The sequence below is a fragment of the Agelaius phoeniceus genome, chromosome Z (genome assembly GCF_051311805.1).
Source record: "Agelaius phoeniceus isolate bAgePho1 chromosome Z, bAgePho1.hap1, whole genome shotgun sequence".
Taxonomy (NCBI): Eukaryota; Metazoa; Chordata; class Aves; order Passeriformes; family Icteridae; genus Agelaius; species Agelaius phoeniceus.
In genome coordinates, this window is record NC_135303.1 from 71,686,644 (window position 1) to 71,698,737 (window position 12,094).

General features: G+C 42.1%; 1 protein-coding gene across 1 annotated transcript in view; it reads left to right on the plus strand.

Annotated features, from left to right (window-relative positions):
* The window catches only part of THBS4 (thrombospondin 4), a 38,868-nt gene that overhangs the window by 24,911 nt on the left and 1,863 nt on the right, over positions 1-12,094 (plus strand). Inside the window, exons 11-21 of the mRNA XM_054651887.2 lie at positions 668-772; positions 992-1,099; positions 2,564-2,723; positions 3,455-3,573; positions 4,433-4,485; positions 6,498-6,691; positions 6,982-7,160; positions 8,581-8,629; positions 8,727-8,923; positions 9,443-9,615; positions 11,728-11,867. Of these exons, the coding sequence (XP_054507862.1) occupies positions 668-772; positions 992-1,099; positions 2,564-2,723; positions 3,455-3,573; positions 4,433-4,485; positions 6,498-6,691; positions 6,982-7,160; positions 8,581-8,629; positions 8,727-8,923; positions 9,443-9,615; positions 11,728-11,867 (1,477 nt within the window). The remainder of the gene's footprint in view (positions 1-667; positions 773-991; positions 1,100-2,563; positions 2,724-3,454; positions 3,574-4,432; positions 4,486-6,497; positions 6,692-6,981; positions 7,161-8,580; positions 8,630-8,726; positions 8,924-9,442; positions 9,616-11,727; positions 11,868-12,094) is intronic.

Genomic DNA, 12,094 nt, shown 5'->3' on the forward strand with positions numbered 1-12,094 from the left:
TGCTGTAATGGGAAGATGCCTAGATACTTGTAGTAGGCAAGTATGGTTTTAAGGGAAGGTCAGATTTTGACATGCAATTCTTAGCATACATCTCCGACACAAATGATGTGTTGGTTTGAAACAGTAATAATTTAAAATTGGCTAGGAGAAAGTTGTGTGCAGATGCATTTGTTTTGCAGATGCAAACTTAGTAATCGCCAATAGAGTTTTCTCTTAAAACTTCCTCTAGTTGCAGATGTGTTCTTGAGATAATGAACAAAACAGTCATCCCATCTAACCATGTGTCCCATGCCCAGATGCTAGGTGCATACTCTACCTAGTTGCTCTTCTCTTTTACTCAACCCACCAGCGAGGAGCCAGAATTAGTTCCTGGCCAGTGTCGATAAGAAATCTACAGCTCCACTGAAAACATTAGGTGTGACAGGCACACATTCCAGTTAACATCAAGTTGTAGCTCTTTCTAGCTATGTCTGGATACATTGTAGCATCTCTCAATGTCGAAATAAAACCTTGGTTTCAAAGGTTTCTGTATCTCATAGTACTTCAGTATCTGGCCATGACTTTGATATACTGCTGTTTTCAAGACTGGTGTGAGTTTTCCTTCTTGAATATTTCTACAGTTTCTCATTAACCTTTTGATAGTACTACTATGATGTTTTATTGATAGTGTGGCATTGGCTGGGCTGGTGATGGTTATATTTGTGGAAAAGATGTTGACATTGATGGCTACCCTAATGAAGAACTCTCATGCTCTGCTGAAAACTGCAGAAAGGTAAGAAATGCTTTCTTAATTCTGTAATAATTCAGAGCATGAAAGGATAAAGAGGAAGACTGTAAGAAATATGACTCAATGTATTCATCTTTTATTCAGATGATTGAATTCTATTTAATTTGGTGATTAATTTTTAATAATTAAAAATAGAAAAAATTCAAATTAGGAAGGCATCCAGTTTACCTGTAGAACATCAGAATTGTCTCCTTTTCTGTCTAGGACAATTGCAGATTTGTCCCAAACTCTGGACAAGAAGATGCTGATGGTGATGGGATTGGAGATGCCTGTGATGACGATGCAGATGGAGACGGCATTCCCAATGAGCAGGTGCTGTGTATAGATCAGGATGCAGGGGTCTGTGCCAACAGAAGGATTTCCCACTGCTGCAATGGGAAGTGATTCTGAAATCTGACTCACTACTGTTTGCCAGAGATTGTTACATACCTGTCACTGTCAGTGGCCCCTTAAATTCTTTTATATAATGCTCATTCTTATAAGATTTAAACCACACAGCCTTAAATCCCACATTTGTATCCTCCGTTACTACCTTTTGTCATTTAATTCTAGAGCTTTTTGTATAGAGCTTGTGTCCTTCTGCCACACTCTCCCACAACATGATTTCAGGAACATTCTTGCATTAACATCTTTCTATTTAAAGAGCAGGTTGACCTGACAACACATTTCATCAGGGATCCAAAACTCACATAAATGAATGTGTGTCTTGCCAATAACTTGAAAAGCTTTGGATCGCGTCCGCAAAGCAGAAGAGGTTTCCATGTGGGTGCACGCAGCAGAATATAATAGAGGATACATCAGATTGGAAAAGCTGTTTTGTTTTCACCCTGTATTCTTACAAGCCAACTTTATTCTATATTGAGATCATTGACTGATACTGCTTAATGTGCTCCCAAGCCAACAAGAATGTGTTATCCAGAATACAAATGTCCACCTGGAGCTAGGGCACACTAACAGTCATAGAGGGTCTGGGACAGACTAGCAGTCACAGAGGGTCTTTCTCAGGCTGTTTTGCCACAGAGTTCCATGCTAAATTCTGCTAGCTTAAATCAACTAGTTTTATTAATGTTTTAAAATGAAAAAGTTAAATCCTCCTATGACCGTAAGTCTATTTGCAGGTTCAGCACCTTCATAATAAAGTAAACTCTTATATTGTTTCTATTGTTCTTCTCTATGGGCAATGGGGATGAGGTCATGATTGTGCTGGATAGGTGTAGAAATTTTATACCACTTTGAAATAAAGTTTTCTCCATATACCTCCTGGTGGACTTTAAAAGTTAATAGCAGCTTGCTTGAAACAAACCCACCAAAACCAAACAAAAACGGATGCCTTTTTGCATTAAGAAGTTCTTTACCCATTTTCCAGCTAGTCTGTACCAGAAGGGGGCAATGGCCTTTCACTAGAGCATCTGCAAAGCTTGTCAGAGTCTCTGAACTGCAGCTTTTGAGAAGGACCGCGTGAGAAAACTCGGGTACCAAAACTCAGGATCCTCACCATGTACCCATGCAAAATGAGAATCAGAAATCAAGTTATAAGTAAAGCATTATGGTGCTGGGTGTTTGTCATTAGGCTTCCCACAGTGTGGTTCAAAGCAGAGCTTTGAGGGAGCAAGTGAAATCTGATCCAGAGGTAATATTGACATAAAATGTCAAAACTGCTCACAATTTTTTTTTTTTTGGAAATAGAAATAAATACAAGAGTTTTTTTATTAATCAACTGAAGTAGAAATTAAAGATTTATGGCTGGACTGATGTCTTATTCTGTGTCTCTTGCAGGATAACTGTGTCTTGGTTCCTAATGTTAACCAGAGAAACAGTGACCAAGATATCTTTGGAGATGCTTGTGACAACTGCCGTAATGTCCTGAATAATGACCAGAGGGACACAGATGGTGATGGGAAAGGAGATGCATGTGATGATGACATGGATGGAGATGGTTGGTGATTTTTTACTTTCGGCTTCTCTGATATCATTCAGATTTTCCCAGAGTGTTCTGCACATTAGGAGATTTCATGTCACCAGCTGTAACACAGTCTTTCTTCATGAAACTTTTGGCTTTAATCCTTTTAATTTAGTTAATACATATCTTAGCCTGCATTGGAAGCACTGTACACTGTAACAGAGAAGCCAAGCCATGTTTCATGTAGAAGTTAAGGTTGTTGATCATTCAGCATTTCATTAAAAGTACACATATTCCAGGGCATCCAGCTCCTGCCAGTCACTGGTACCCAGAGCTGCATAACATAGTATTTTCATTGCTGCAGGAGGCTTGAAAGAAGTGAAAAACTCACACCTCTTCAAATATAATTTAATTTAATTTAAATATAATATAAAATATAATTAATATAATTTAAAAAGTGGAATGTCCTGTCCTGCAAGTTGTGATACAGGAACAGGATAAGAATTAATTGTGTGTAATTAAAGGGTGTGGTGGGGTGGCTTTAGTGAGATGTTCCTAACTACTATTAAATGAGTGATGCACACATAAGGAAGATTAATTTATGTGCAGACTTATAATTTCATTGCAGGAATTATATATTTTTTAAAAATTGCATTTCATTAAGTAGTTGCTCAAAAGGAATAGTATCTTTACTGTTTTAATGTTTATATTGTCCAGTGTGGGCAAATACGGAAATTGTCTTTAACACACAATCCACTTTCCTCTAGGTGTTAAGAACCTCTTGGATAATTGTCAGAGGATCCCCAACGAAGACCAGGTGGACACAGATAATGATGGTGTTGGTGATGCCTGTGACAGCTGCCCTACAATCAGCAACCCAAACCAGGTTAGCAGACAGAAGGAAAAACTATTCTTGTTTAGGGACAGGGACTGCTGAGGCCTAAAAAGGTGCAAGAGAATGAAGCAACCCATGCAAACATAGTGTTTGTATTTTAATAATAAAGTGTATTTCCTGGATAATAAAATATATAATATATATTTAGGTATTCAGGAGTGTTTTACAGACCTGCTGACTCTCCTGATGAAAAGAGGGAGCCACCAGTTGTACTCTCACTGTTTGGGATGTTGTTAGGACCTCTGTCCAGCATGTATCTTCTACTCTCATGCTCTGAAATGGGCTCTAGTCCCACAGAGCTCAGTGCCAGACTCCACACAGGGCTGTGATTTAGTTACCCTTGATATTTCTTTAATCAGGACAAAAATCCTGGTGTCCTTATTTATCAAAACTTTCTCCTAGTGCTCTTAGGTGAGAAGTCATTGTAACTTTTCATGTGTAGGAATTCTGATTTCACCCCCTGTGACTAATGAAAAATGTTGGAAACTATAGAGAAACATAGTAGATTTTTAAAGGTGGTTAAGATATAAACCTTGGCTAGAAATGAGAATTACTTCTTCTCAGTAGCAGAGGAATCTTGCTTGAGCTCTTCAATTAAGTTTAACTGTGTTTATTCACTGGTTTTTTTCTTTAATAAAACTGAATTTTTGGTTAGATGGATGATGCAAGAGAGAAAATACATTCTGGATGATGCAAGAGAGAAAATGCATGATGGATGATGCAAGAGAGAAAATGCATATATTTTCATGCATTTATTTTAGTTGTATTTGATTTGGTTGTGTTTTGATTAATTGTGCAAATAGATGCTTTTAACAGCTGATACTGGCATTTTCTCTGTTCCCTTTTGCAGTCAGACATCGACAATGACCTGGTTGGAGATTCCTGTGATACCAATCAGGACAGGTATGCTGTGAGGGAGGCTAGTCCTGAGCTGAAGCATGCTGCTGATTCCTGGAGAGCTGTAATCCCTCAGGCTAGCCTGGATTTAATTCCGAGGGATGTTATTTCAAGAACAGTGTTAGGATTTATTAGCCTTGTTTGTTCACTTGTCTGTGGTAGTACCCTTAGACAGCCATCACCCTTATAGCCATTCACAGGCTTTCTCTGAGTTCCTGTGGAAGTGATGTTCAAGCAGTTTTCTGGCTGTAAAACCCAGAGCACTGCTCAGAGCTTCTTAGTGAGAAAATGTCTCTCCTTTTTTGCTTTGTTTTTCATTCCTCTTTTATTTCTCTGCTTCCTTAGCAGAAATTTCACAGTTAAGGGCTCTATGTATTTCCTTAAGAACCTAGTGTTGCAGAAACAAAATTCTGTTATCAAGTGTAAAACACTCGCAGAGCAGCCCCTTTGCTTTGGCACAGCAAGACTGGCAAGGATCCTCTGTCTATGGCTTTCATTTGCCTTGGGCATTCACAGGAGCACATCCCATGAAAAATTGCATCACTTCTCTGGAAGCAGCATAACCACCTTAAGGGATGGCAGGTTCTCCCATGTGCACCTCACTTACAGCAAGAGGCAAGGAAAATGATAAATCCTGTGCTGTCACAGCATTTCATCAGCCACGGACAGCTGCAGGGTTTCAGCCCAGGGCCATTGGTGGGTGCTGCTCTCTGTGAAGGGACCTGCAGGGATCCCTGTGCAGGGATCATTCCCAGTCTTGGGCCAGTAGCTGCCAAGGCCATCAGCATTTTACTCTTAAGTTGATATGTCTTTATTCTTTTTCCTGTTTTAAAAAAGGACATTACCGCCCCCATAAACTTCACTAATGTGTGTGAAGCATTTCCTGTGTGAAACATGCTTAACCTTGCAGACACATGTATGGTGCTTATTGCATTTTATCTCAATATTGTGCAAACATTGATTACTCTGACCTAAAACTAAAGCACATTTCTTAAGCAGGGAGAGGCATTTGGGAATATTCCTACTTTTAAGCCATAGCATGATTTTAATTTGGCTGCAGGTAATTTCTGCTCCACCTGTGCTAATAAGAAGCTACTGAGGGAAAGCATGCCTGCTAATTGCTAGAAAGCAGTTTGGTTTTGGTGTGCGTACAAAACACACCATACTTCAAGCAGTTTTTTTTCAGGGATGCATTTAACAGTTGGGATGGAAAAGTTATGTAGCCACCCCATAACTTCTTGAACCCTCTTCTGTAGTCTATGTCCCTGTGCCTTCCCTGTAACCAGCTGATGCAGCCATGGCCTGGAAGGAGCTACAGACCTTTTCCTCTGTTTCTTACTGTATGTTCCCCCTGCAGGATGCAATCATTTAGTTTGGAAAACACCTTCAAGACCATTGAGTCCAAGCACTAACATGGCAGTTAGTCCACCACATGACAAGTCCACCACAGAAAACTTGCTGTGGAGGAGGGTGAGAAGAGTGCTTATATTTAAATAAGTCTGATTTCAGGTGCTCATGTAGTCTCTCATAAAGCTTCATTCACACTTATACCTGTACATTCATGAGCACCAAGGCACATGTCCACATAAGAGACACAAGGTGTCCAGCTCATGCTGTCTCCTGAGTGCCTCTTGACTGGTGACACTGCACTTGTTGGATGCGCCTTACACGCCCTTCAGGAGTGGATGTTGATTGGGGTCTTGGGCTCCAGTCTGTTTCCCACACTGTGTAAGGCTTATTTTTATTTTCCCTGAATATTTTTTTAGGTCCTGGCTTGGAATCTTTTTTAGTTCCTGGCTCCTTTGCTTTCCTGCCATCTTATCTTATCTGAGTCTCTTTGTTCCTGCTCTCCTTCCAGTTCAGCCACCTGAGCAACAACAGGTTGTGTTGCCCATTGGTCTGCTTCCAGCTCCAGAGCTCCACTGGTGTGTTTCCCCCTCAGATGTCCATGCTGTTCCCTGTGCAGAGGCCAGAGCTGATGCTGGCATACCATTTCTTTTTTGTTTCTGTGCTTGCAGTGACGGTGATGGGCACCAGGACAGCACAGACAACTGCCCTACTGTTATCAACAGCTCCCAGCTTGACACAGATAAGGACGGGCTGGGTGATGAGTGTGATGAGGATGATGATAATGATGGCATTCCTGATCTCTTGCCCCCGGGCCCTGACAACTGCAGGCTGGTCCCCAACCCAGGGCAGGAAGATGATAATGGTAAGATGGGCCTTAAGGAGCAACTTTGATTCTCAGGCACTGCATTCATCTCCAGATGTGTGCACCAGCATGCAACATTGTCATCACCAATGCATACACTCATCCCAGGAACAAGAGCAGCACTCAGGCTGCTGATTTGGCCCTATAGCCAAAACAGAGGCACTCTCTCAGGCACTACAGCCAGCAGGGCTGACGCTCTGCCTGCTTCTGGACACCCTAATCCTGTGGCTGGGGCAGATGTGACTACTTGCTGCACCACAAATCTCCTTTTGCTTCTCTGATGCATTCAGGTGATGGAGTTGGTGATGTCTGTGAGTCTGATTTTGACCAGGATACAGTGATTGATCGGATTGATGTGTGCCCTGAGAATGCAGAGATCACCTTGACAGACTTCAGGGCCTATCAGACAGTGGTGTTGGACCCAGAGGGAGATGCACAGATTGATCCCAACTGGGTGGTTCTCAACCAGGTAAAAATACACTTGGTCTTTGTTACCTGTCTGAGAAAGATCATTCGAAAACCACAACACAATTAGCTCTGTAGTTGCTGGACCTCTGGCAGGCATGAAAAGTAGAAGGTGTTGGTTAGTGGAATATTTTCAGGAGTAATAACAAAGGAATTTTCCTTTTGATAGCCTTCAAGCTATCAAAATTGATGCTCCTAATACTCTAAAACAGCTACATGCTGGCCAGCTTATTATGGGTGGATTTCACTGCTGCCAGAAGGCAGACATGTGTTACCCTGTTAAAGAATTTCTGTAACAAACAAGTTTCATTAATCCTTCCATAATTTAAAAGTCTGATGTGCTAAATAACAGAGCATTTCATAGAATGATAGAATGGTTTGGGTTGGAAGAGACCTCAGAGCTCATCTCATCCCAACCCCAACCTGCCATGAGCAGGGAAACACATCACTTAACCAGGTTTCTGAGAGCTCCAGCCAGCCTTGAACACTTACAGGTTTGGAGCATCTCTGGGCAATGTGTTCCAGTGCCTCACAAACCTCAGAGTAAAAATGTTTTCTCTCATACTTAATCTAAACCTACTTGCACTTACTTTGAATCCATTGTCCCTTGTCCTGTCACTGCATGCTCTTGGTAAAATAAGATCTTTCTCCATCTTTCTGGTAGGCTCCCTTCAAGTACTGGAAGGCTACAATTCAGTCACCCCAAAGCCTTCTCTTTTCCAGGCTGAGAAACCCCAATTCTCTCAGCCTGTCTTCATAGGAGATAGATGCTCCATCCTGATCATCTTTGTGGCTCCCTCTGGACTTGCTCCAACAGGCCCATGTCCCTGTGCTGGACCCCGGAGCACTCCAGTACTCCTAGATGGAGTCCAGTAACTTATTTACACTAACAAATTTTAGCCTTCAGGAGGCTAATGTGTTATGAGTCACAGGGAACATGCATTTTTTTTCCCAATGCAAAAGTCTCTGCCAAGCCAGCTGGCATGTACACATCTTCTTTAACACAGTCCTGGCAGTCAGTTTAATCCTGAACTCTGTGATCCAACTGTATGAGCTAAGCCTAGGAAAAGCGCTCTTCCTCTCACAACCCTCTTCCCTCTTCCCCTGCACCCCAGTTTTGGCCAGATTCAGATTTCCAGAAGACTGTGATAGGGAAAGAAAGTATCAAAATACCAGTATGTAAAGTATCAAAATACCAGCAGTAGAAAAGCTAACAAATCATTCCCGACTCAGGCTGTGCAAGCAGCTGAAACATTACTATTTGATTATAGTTCTCACTGATTTTAGTTCAGAGCTACAAGTGTCACAGATATGTTGTGAGCAAACAAAAGAGAGGGATGAAGGAGGTGCTAGAGGGAGACCAGAAAAGGCTTAGCCAATCCAGCTTACCACACATGCTAACCACCCTGAATTTACCCTTACAGGGGATGGAAATTGTGCAGACTATGAACAGCGATCCTGGTCTGGCTGTTGGTATGTAGCCTCTTCTGAGATTCAAGTTTTCCAGCAGAAAATGCTGAATATGAAGATGTGTTCTGCAGAATTGTTTTTAACTTGTGTGTACTCTCAGGTTACACGGCTTTTAACGGCGTTGACTTTGAGGGCACTTTTCACGTGAACACAGTGACAGATGACGACTATGCTGGCTTTATTTTTGGTTATCAAGACAGCTCTAGCTTTTATGTGGTAATGTGGAAACAGACGGAACAGACGTACTGGCAAGCGACTCCCTTCCGAGCTGTTGCAGAGCCCGGCATTCAGCTAAAGGTACTGGTGGTGGCTCCTGGCTAAGGACACAGTGCTCCCTGCAGCCTGGCTGTGCCATCCTGCCATGTGCTGGCCACGGGCTAGGTCATCATGCCATGCATAAGCCAAGCCACTGCACTGCACATCAGCTCTGCTGCCTGACTGCTGTTCTCTGTTGTTGGCAACTGCTGTCCAAATAGCTAAGTCAGGCAGCTGTCACGCAGCCCTTTTAAGAGCACTGGTTTTTAAGGAACTTAATCTTGCCTTTCTGATCAGCTGGACCATTTAGTCTCTGCAGTGATTGTGCTCTGATCCTGACTGGTCAGATTGCCTCGTTTTCCTTTGGTCCATGTACCCAGCTGGTTGCTTTGTCCATGTAGGCAGTGGCTGTGGCTGTGGAACAGAAGTTAGGGGCCTATTAGTAGTAGAGAGAATGCTTCTACAGACCTGCTCCTCACTAAAAAAAAAAAAAAAAAAAAAACTTGGCTTCTGAAAGTGACTTTTCTCTGTGGTCAGTGTTGGAAAATTGTATTTTTGCAGGCTGTGAAATCCAAGACAGGTCCAGGCGAGCACCTCCGCAACTCGCTCTGGCACACAGGGGACACCAACGATCAGGTCAGGCTGCTGTGGAAGGACCCCCGAAATGTAGGGTGGAAAGACAAAGTCTCCTATCGCTGGTTCTTGCAGCACAGACCTCAGATTGGTTATATCAGGTAAGAGAGGAAAGGATTGATAAGGTGAGTACAGATACTGTAATTTCTCAACACCTGACTCAGATGATAACATGAGATTTTGTATTATGTCTGGGCTTTTTACTGATGAAGCCTAATAACAAATTAGACTTCTGGAATTCAGCCTGCAGCTCTTTTCCTAGACAATTCCAAGTTAAACCTCTTTGTATGGACCACCTGTCTCTTTTAACTGTGCCTTATCCTGATGAGCTCTTTTTGGCTTTAATACCTTGTTTTCCAAGCTACTGCTGGCCACTGATCTGAAAAGCAATATATTTCAAATTTTCTTAATTTTGATATATTAGAATTTTTTTGTTGGAATTGGGATAGTTCATTTATGTATTCTAGGATAACAGAATAGAAGTTGTCCACTTAGAAGCTGTGATTCTAACTAACAAGTTATTATCCTCATGTGATAGATTTGACACTACTCAGAAAGTTTGTAAAAGCTTTGTAATGCGTGTTTTATATTCTTATTTTGGGGTTTTTTGGGAAAAAATTAGTTAATAATATTAAAAAATCACCATTCAGGTGATTTTTTTCTGCAACATCCAGCAGAGAAATCAGCAGGAATTATATTTCTACATCAAGGCCAATGTTAAAATGCAAAAAACTAACTGCCCTGGCATGATGGGCTCAAGTCTTTCAACCCTAAAATAGAACAGAAATATGGGTAAGTCAGCTTTTCTTCAGGAAAATCACCACCCTGCAGTTGAGATGCAGTAACTTGATGGTGTAATTATTCCACTTTTCTAGTGCAGAACATCATCTTCAGTGGCAATTGCAGTGAGCATGATTGACTTTTACACTAAAATGGATTAGGAACATTTGTACCATCAATTATTGTGCCCCAGCCACAGGGCAGTAGCGAATTGATCTCAAGTGGCAACTTACATTTAGACCAAGATGTGAGTGAAGCTGCTGCATGAGCAAACTTCTCCTATGGCTGCAGTCTCTCCGGCCAGCCTAAGTAATGCTCCCTGTACCTGGGAAAGGTAGCACAGTCTGTGTCACAGAACCCTTTAAAACTAAAGGCAGCCAGGCCTGAAGCGAGCCTCTGTCAGCTCTCTGTCTCCTCGTGCTGTGCTCTGGTTAGGGCAGATGCCACAGACCACTGTGTGTCTAGCAAAGGTCTTCCGAGGCTTCAAGGAAGTCACTTGAGCCAGCCTCTCCCATGGAAATCTGCAAGACTACAAATTCTATTCATTGTACAGATACTCTTGGACTGACTCAGAAAATGAGTAAATAAAATCAGAAACATACCAGGATTTGGGCTTTTTTCCTTATTTTATGAAAAGTCACAGGAACTTTCATTCCTTTCACTGTTTGCTCTTTTCTTGTATGCAGAAATGTATCAGCAGTATCCTCATCCAGAACAGGGCCCTCCAGGCTCATCGTCCTCTAGGTCACTTACCCTGTATCCCATAGGCTGAGGACTTGATGTGGGCAGTGCTGCAACTAAAGCCCAGCTGGCTCCACTGTGGTCCTGCTCGAGCCCTCAGTACAGAGCACACTGGGAAACTGGTGGGGGCAGCTTTCACAGGGCTGTTTGGGAATTTGCTGATGCATTTCCTAACAAGAAGGTGCTAGATCAGCAAAACAGTTCCTGGAGTTAATCATATCCACATTTTTAAAGAAATCTCACAGACAAGTTTAAGATCCCAATGGTTTGTTTGAAACTTTTCATATTACAAAAAAAAAAAGTTCAGCTTCCAACTTCAAACTATGCAAGACAATATCCATCTAGCCTTCTTCAACTGGTCTAGTCTGGTTCCCCTATCACTATTGACTGTGGAAAATTTCAAGAGCTAAAGCGCTCAGCTGGACTGACTACAGGAAAAAAAAACATTCCAAAGTTTTTTTAGGTAATGTAGAAACCCCTCAAAAAACCCTCCCTTGTCTGGCTCTTGCCAGCATTCAGCATTGCTCCAGTTCCCACTCTACACAAGAGCTACCTTAACTCTTTCTTCCCCCTGGGCTGGATGGGAGGGATAGCATGTCCAAGAATAGAGTCTCCAAGGATAACAACATTACTTTCAGGAATGTTGCAGCCTTAGAAATGACCTAATAGAGCTTCTGTTTGCTTTCATTAAGGGCAAGATTTTATGAAGGCTCTGAGCTAGTGGCAGACTCTGGTGTAACTATAGACACCACGATGCGTGGAGGACGGCTTGGAGTTTTCTGCTTCTCTCAGGAAAACATTATTTGGTCCAACCTGAAATATCGCTGCAATGGTAATGTTGCTCTTAGGCCATTTTAGCTAACAACTAGCAAGTGACAATGAAGAACCAGTAGCAAGGCTGTTGCATTAAGCCATTTAGCATTCTTTCCTTTGCCCTTCTTCTACAAGTTATTCACAGCTGTGAAATGCCTCCCCTGACACCAGCAGCACACTGCAGCCCAGCCAGACAGGACCTAACACCTCACAGCTGCTCCTCCCAGAGCAGTCACTCTGCTACAG